The following is an 8,257-nucleotide window of genomic DNA, read 5'->3' as shown; positions in this document are numbered from 1 at the left end:
GTCACAATACACATGTCAAAATGTGAATTGGGGGTCCTCCGAGTGACATAGAAGACCCGGTACTTAATATAAGAACTCGCGAAAAGAATGTATATTTCCTTGCCATAATTAACAAAAAAAAAAAAAAAAAAAAAAAAAAAAAAAAAAAAAGGGAGAGAGATAAAATCTCCGACATAAGAGCTTAATTAGGGTTTTTTATACTAAAGAGGAAGAAATAAAATTGAAAAAGAAAAAACAAACAAACCGTGTTTGATTGACACACGGTCTCACACGTGTGGCTTGGCTGAAATATTTTCAAAATATACCTTTATAACAATAAAAAAACAAAATTAAACTTATAAAATCAAATATAATAATAATAATATAAAATATATGTTATTCGGTAGAATTATTTACGGTATTATATTTATTTGGGTCCTTAAACTAAAGTTTTAAAATCAATTAGGATCCTAAACTATCAAAATTATCGATGAGATCTTTGAATTCAGCAAAAATCAATTCCTCATTCTATCTTAAAATCAGAAACTGTGACTATTTGATATAGACTGTAATAATCTATGTGTTGGTTAAAAATGAGTTTGAAGAAGAAGATTTGAAACTGTTCAAATGAATGATTTTCGATAAGGCCTCAATTTATGATTTTTATTTAAAATGGGGACTGAATTGATGATTTTTTGTTAGTTAAGAACCTAATTGATGATTTTGATAGTTTAAGGTCCTAATTGATTTTGAAACCTTAGTTTAGGGAACAAAATAGATATTATGCCATTATTTACATTTTTCAAACCGAACCAAATACCAAAATGCAGCTAAAAATAAACCAATACCGAACCGAAATATTAAAACCAAACCAAAAAATCAAATTCAATTGGTTCGATTCGATACACGGCTTAAATCGAACCAATACACACCTCTAATAAGAATTACATTTTTTTTATAAACCGACCTTAATGTCAAAATAAACCTAAGAATAAAATTGATACTGAATTGAAAAACCAAATTCAATCGGTTCGGTTTGATTCGGTTCGGTAAACCGAACCGAACCACACCCCTATTAAGGATAACCTAGAAGAATGTACATTGGCGGTTTGACCTTACCATAATTAACAAAAAGAAAAGAAAAAAGAAAAAAATCTCCGACATAAGAGCTAAATTAGGGTTTTTTATTACTAAAGAGGAAGAAATAAAATTGAAAAACAAAAAAAAAACCCTGTTCGATTGACACACGCGTCTCACACGTGTGTCTTGGCAAACTCGGAGAAAAAAGCGGCTGTCGACATGCCTAAAAAGAAAACTATAGAAACGAAATCGGACGGTTGGTTTTTTAGGGCAAACAAACGAATCAGATGATCCCACGGCTCCTAATAAAACAAAAAGGAATCTATTTTATCGCTGTCCCTATTCATAGCCGTCGATTTTTGCCGCCGTGTCACCCATTTTTATTTTTATTTATTTTTATTTATTCGACCGCCTTAATGTTTTTTCCATTACCTTCCTTCCTTCTTTAGCTCCCTCCCTTCTTTTTCTCCATTTACATACTTCACTATATACTCCAATTCCGAAGTTCTTCCTTTCAGATTCTCTGAATCAATCTATCAATTTCAATTCTGGTGTTTCGATATGGTATGTTCTTCAATTTCTTCAATTGATTGTTCTGTTTTTCAATTGAATTGAATTGATTGATTTTGGTGTGCAGGTGAGTCCATTTGGGCAGATGGGGGGTAATAATAAGGATTTAGGTCCGGGATGGTTGAGGCCAATGCTGAGAGCGAGCTATTTTGTTCCGTGTCCAGTTCATGGAGATTCTAATAAGAGTGAATGTAATATGTTCTGTTTGGATTGTATGGGGAATGCTCTTTGTTCGTATTGTTTGATTAATCATAGAGATCATCGTGTTGTTCAGGTTTGTTGTGTTCTTGATTCGATTTTATGTTTGTTTGTGTTGATTTGATGATTTGAGTATTGAACGCAAGGTGTTTGATGTTTTGTTTCAGATACGGCGATCTTCGTATCATAACGTGGTGAGGGTGAATGAGATTCAGAAATTTATTGATATTTCTTGTGTTCAAACTTACATTATCAATAGTGCGAAGATTGTGTTCTTGAATGAACGTCCTCAGCCTCGGCCTGGTAAAGGTGTTACGAATACTTGTGAGATTTGTTGCAGAAGCCTCCTTGATTCTTTCAGATTCTGTTCTCTTGGTTGCAAGGTTTTTCTCTTTTTCCTTTTTCTCATTGCCGTTTTCCTTGAGTTGACTTCAGTTTTTCCCCCTTTTCCTTTGTTTTGATCTTTCCACAGATCAAATTTAATCAATGGACTCTGTTTTTTTACAAGTTAATCTCAATTGACTTAATCCCTAATCTCATTTTTCCCGCTTTTGCTTTGTCTTTGATCTTTCCGCGGATCAAATTGAATCAATGGACTCTGTTTCTTTACAAGTTAATCTCAATTGACTTAATCCCTAATCTCATTTTACTTAATCCCTAATGTTAATCTCAATTGACTTAATCCCTAAGATTAAGGAATTTAGAATTTAAATATATATACTAGATGTCATTTGGGGAGAAAAATTGCTTTCACCTACATTTTCTCTTACTTAATCAATGGTTTAGCAATCGATTTCGTGTTCAAATGGTTTTTTGAAATATCTGTTATCTTGCTATGTTCATACCTACTCTGTTTTCCCCCTTTTGCTTTGTTTTGATCTCTCTATAGAACAACCTGAATCAATGGGCACTGTTTTTTTACAAGTTAATCTCAATTAACTTAATCCCTAATCTCAATTGACTTAATGTTAATCCCTAAGATTAAGGAATTTAGAATGAACATATAGAGTATCTGTCGTCATTTGGGGGAGAAAAAAATCACTTCCACCTACATTTTCTCTTCCTTGATCAATGTTTAAGCAATCAATTCCGTGTTCAAATGTTGTTTGAAATATCTGCTATCTTACTAAAGTACCAATTTTGTTGATTCTGCCATTGTTACAGCTTGGAGGGATGAAAAGGGGCGATGCAGACCTCACATTTACTCTAAGATTGAAGCACAACCGAGACTCATTTCTTGGTGGATCAGAATCAGATGAATCATCTACACCAAAGAAGATCAGAAGGACACATGCTTTCAACCGTTTGATGGAAGGACTTTCAATTTATTCATCTGATGGACATAACAACTATGGTAGCTCTGGAGATGATGATGAAGCCACCACCACCAACAACAACAACATTTCTATTTCTCCAACTACACCTCCTATATACAACCATAGCAATGCAAGGAGAAGAAAGGGTATACCTCATCGTGCTCCATTTTAAATTCCCCATAAATTGAAACAAACAAACAGTTTATATATATAGGATATAAGTGTGGTCAAAATGACTGTAAATAGTAGAAATACTAATGGAGTAAGCAGCAAATATGGTGGCTTCAAAACATAGTGAATATATATTAGTGTTTTTGGATTTAAATTCTAGGTTGATATTAGAAACCTTAGATGATATTAATATATGAATACAATGTCTAATATGTACATATGATGACTTGCATAAGATATGAGTTTTGGGTTTGTTGGAAAGATAGTAATAATGGAGTGGTGGCATTATGATGGGATGGATGGATGGATGGATGGTGGGATATGTATATAAGAAGAATGATATAATGATATTTTAAAGTTATATACTTTGTGTTTTGTTTTGTATATCTAATATTATAATGTGCATTTTGATGAATTTGAGGGCAATTTTGATGAGTTTGCATTATAATCATCTCCCCAAATGTATATAGTAAGTGACATGATTAAGAATCTAATCTTGAAACAGGCGACAATATTGAGTGTTAGTGGAAGAATAAATGAGTTGGGTATTGTTGCTTAATTATTTAGGGAATGATTAGAATTGATTGTGAGTTGCCATATTCTATGTTGTGAGTTGCGTGTAGAATTGGATCATGTTGTTAATGGGGAGACTTGAGTGATTAGGATAGACTATTGTAGCATTTTATCTCGATTTGATTCTCGTGGGATGTTCGTCACATCTTTGTTCCGAGTTTTCAGTTAAGATAAGAAATTGAAATAATAAGACTGTCTGGACTTTAAATTGGAAGTCGGCATGTTTAGGTTCTATCTAGATATTTAAAATTGAGAATTTGTTTTTGACTTTTTTTTTTTTTAGGTCCTTATGTGTTTTTTCAGTAGTGTTCAGCTGGATTCTGAATGACCAAATTTGGTCATTCACCGTTAGATCCTGGTTTATTAAATCTAAGTCTTAGGATAGTTTGAATCTCCACCACATGATTCTAGTAAGTCTAAATCTAACGGTGAATGACCAAATTCATTTGGTCATTCAAGGTCCAGGTGAGCACTACTGCTGTTTTTTAGCCTCTTGATATTTTTGGTCATCTAGAAGCCGTTTGGGGGACCTTTTGGGCAACGATTAAAACGAAAAGAATGTTTTTTTCATTATTATTTTAATTTTTAATTTTATTATAATTCATTTTCGAACACTATTACAATGGGTTTTGGTGAATAGTGTGTTATTTTTATTTATTTCAGTTATTTTTATTTCTTTTATTAATATTTTTATTAAAATGTTTATATTTTTTGGCATTTTCTTAATATATATTTATATTAAATTTTTTTTATTATTATTTTTAAATAGTATAGTAAATATTTTAATATTATTTATATAAAAAGTTATACTAATTCTGATTGATTTAAAAAAAAACCATTCAAATTCGTGTTATTTTTTTAAAAATATATGTAATAAATAATAATATATATTTTAATAGCATTTATATATTACTTCAAAAAAAATAGCATTTATATAAAAAAAATAGAAAAATACAATTCTGATTAATTTCTAACTAATTTTCGATTAATCTTCGAGAGTTCTGTTATCTCGAGTAGCGTTTATATTATATTTTTGTTTTGTTTTTTACAATAAAATAGAAAGAATGGTCAATTAGAGGGGTCATGATATAGGTTATCCATCTAATTGTGTGTGGGGTGGGGATGGATTAGATAGAATAATAATAATTGTTTGTTTTTGAGTTTGCGTTCACGAAGAGTTGCCTTTTTTATTATATAGGGAATTAATATTATTGGTCGCATCTTCCAAACTTTTTTTTCTAGGATAGCAGCTGATTCTACCTATCACATCATCTATATTATAAAATACAATTAATTTCTTAATCACTTAAGAAAAATAATAAGGTTTATATTAAGTAAAAATTAAATAAAATTGCTAATGGTGGTAACATTTACTTACAAAAAGATAGTAAATTAATGTTGTATGTCGAAAAATATTGGGTAATAGAAAACGGGAAGAAATGGTTGGTTACTATTATTTTTAGAAATTTTTACATGAAAATTATAATCGGATATAAAATTATAATTAAATCATATTACTAAAATTAATTCTAAATGTGTTATTTTTTTATATATATGATAAATAAAGTATGATTTTATATTTTAATTTAAAAAATTTAGTCTTTAATTTATAAATTTTGAACTTTAAAAAATATATTATAACTCATAATTTGTGAATTTTAATCTTTAAAATATATTTAAAATAATAATTTCTGTATAAATTTTATTTAAAATGATAAGAAGGAATGAAATAAGGGTACAAAAGTTTGAGAAAATGTTTTATTTTATATTTTTCTTTTTTTATAAATTTTTATGTTAATTAATTTAAAATTTTATGTTGACTTATATTTTTCTAAGGAAATAAATACCAAAAATTCAGAAAGAATATTTTAATGCATAATATTTTCCATCAACTAATGAGACCTACATAGATGTGTATGGGTAAGGGAAAATTTAAGTGTAAAAAGTTTTGGTTAGAGTTGGTAATTTAGGTTAATATATATTATGGTTATATCTGTTGTATTATCTCTATAAATCGTATTGTCATATTCTAATTTACAATGTATTTAAACTATCAAAGTTCTTTTTTTTTTTTAATTCTATCGGTGGTTTGATTTTTATGAATATCTATAAAATTCCATCCCTTAAAAAGTAGAAAGAGGCAAGAATAGATGTGCGAGAGATTGGAATGGATATAAGCATTCACTGGTCGTCAGAACTATATTAAATCTGTATATTAAGCTTTCAATCTTTTGTCCTAAAAACTCCAATTGTATTACAGCACGTTTTGTGGAAACTCTATTAAATTTGTATAAAAAGTTTTTGTATTTTTTCCTAAAAAACAATTCAACACACATAGCATTACAGTACGTTCCATCAAAAAAATATTGGATCAATCACATTGAAAATGGAGGAAATCAATTTTACACATACGTATATATGTATAAAAGTTAATCCCAATTTTAAAAAAAAGACCCAAGACCGAAACTACCCCTATTACGAGTGATTTTGGCGGCCGAGATGAAAAGCTTAAAAGACACGAAAACACTAGGAAGAAAAGGACGTTTATATGTGTACTATAGTGTGGCTAATCCTTTTTATAATAAAATAAAAACAAGTGGGTGATGAGGATGAGAGCCGTGAGGAATCTGAATTTAACACTATTCCTTCTCCTACCACCCCCTTTCTTTTTGTTTATTTATTAATCACCCATAAATGAATTTCTCAACTTTAATATAAAAAATTAAGAGTGTGTTTGGTTGCTCCGTTTCATGCTCCCGTTTGCCTTTTCACTTCAAAATGAAGAGTTTTAGGTGTTTAGTTAATGACCTTCTGTTTGTCTTTTACATCTAAAAAGCAGCATTAGGTGTTTGGTTAGTGATCTACTGTTTGCCTTTTACACCCAAAAAACAGCCTTTTACAAAAGCAGAGAATCTCTGCTTTTTGGAAAAGCAGTTTTTTTCAACAGCAAACAGCAAACCGTAACAGCAACAGTAAACAACAACAAACCGTAACAGCAAACAGCAAACCGTAGGTAAAACAAACAGACCCTAAGTCTTAGGGGTCCGTTTGTTTTACCTACTGTTTGTTGTTACAGTTTGCTATTTACTGTTGCCGTTTACTGTTGCTATTTACTGTTTGCTGTTGGAAAAAACTGATTTTCCAAAAAGCAGAGATTCTCTGCTTTTGTAAAAGGTTGCTTTTCAGGTGTGAAAGGCAAACAGGAGGTTACTAACTAAATACCTAATGCTGTTTTTCAGATTTAAAAGGCAAACAGGAGGTAACTAACCAAACACTTAAAACTCTCCCTTTCGAAATTAAAGGCAAACATGAGCATAAAAATGAGCAAACAAACACCCCCTTTATATAAAAATTTGGTTTAAAAGCTTAAATTCATCTCTGAATTTATATAATGTCTCGTTTGAAGGTATTATCAATTAAATAATCCTAATACAAATATGGGTTTAAAGCTTTCCTTACAGAGTATTCCAATAGAGATTTAAGTGTCAAAGTTTAACACATCATACTAAAATATAATATTTTATTAACTTAATCATTCACAACTTTTGTTAAAAAAATGCTCCAATTGTAGCAACTTTAAAAGTTGTCATAATGGTCCCATAAATAATTATTTTATATATAATTTATTTTAATTATAAATATTGTCAACCAATAGTTAAAGGAAAGAGACTCATAAAAAATATGCACTAATACTAATCAAGTAAATCACTTTTTTATATTAAAAAAATTTGGTAATCTTAAAGCAATGTTGCCAAAAAGTGGCAATCTTGCTCGGCACCCACCATCACTCCAATAGTAGACACCTTTTGAAAGTTGCTAAATCCAATGTCAAGTCATCTGACACTCTTTTAAGCACTCTCTATTGGAGATGCTCTTATAAAGTAGAACCTGTTGAATTGATTAGCAGTGGAAGAGTAGGATCTACCACGATCTCGTATCATCGGTCATGAACAGGGTCGGCCTAGGGTCCAGGGGTGGAGGCGGCAAAAAAAGGACTATATTATATATGGAGTAAAAAAAATTTATACATAGATTAATATCATTTAGGCTTTAACGGGTCTAGATAATTGATATTTTAGACTTAAAAAAGGTCCAATGCATTTTTTTTAATGTAGGCTGAGGGTGAATATAAAAAAATTATGAAATATATTTTTGGTTTTGGATAAATAAATGTGTTTGGTGAACGTAATAATAAGTGTCGTATAATTATTAATGGAATATATTTCAGTTTATTATTTATTTCCATATATTTTAGATTTTTACATACAATTTTTTTATTAGCGGCTTTTATCTTTTATTTCGCTTAGAGCTTATCAATTATCATGACCGACCCTGGTCACGAAACGATGGATCCACGAACTAAAGTAAAC

General features: G+C 30.0%; 1 protein-coding gene across 1 annotated transcript; it reads left to right on the top strand.

Moving 5' to 3' along the window:
* Positions 1 to 1,460: 1,460 nt before the first annotated feature.
* On the top strand, positions 1,461 to 3,752 carry LOC136200554 (protein RGF1 INDUCIBLE TRANSCRIPTION FACTOR 1-like). The gene is made up of 4 exons (XM_065990925.1): positions 1,461 to 1,623; positions 1,697 to 1,903; positions 1,995 to 2,210; positions 2,992 to 3,752. The coding sequence occupies exons 1-4, from the start codon at positions 1,621 to 1,623 to the stop codon at positions 3,313 to 3,315; spliced, it is 750 nt and encodes a 249-aa protein (XP_065846997.1). The 5' UTR covers positions 1,461 to 1,620; the 3' UTR covers positions 3,316 to 3,752.
* Positions 3,753 to 8,257: the final 4,505 nt, after the last annotated feature.

Source organism: Euphorbia lathyris, chromosome 7, assembly GCF_963576675.1.
Source record: "Euphorbia lathyris chromosome 7, ddEupLath1.1, whole genome shotgun sequence".
In the NCBI taxonomy this organism is placed as follows: Eukaryota; Viridiplantae; Streptophyta; class Magnoliopsida; order Malpighiales; family Euphorbiaceae; genus Euphorbia; species Euphorbia lathyris.
Note: the sequence above shows the minus strand (reverse complement) of the source record. Positions and strands in the feature narration are given on the sequence as shown.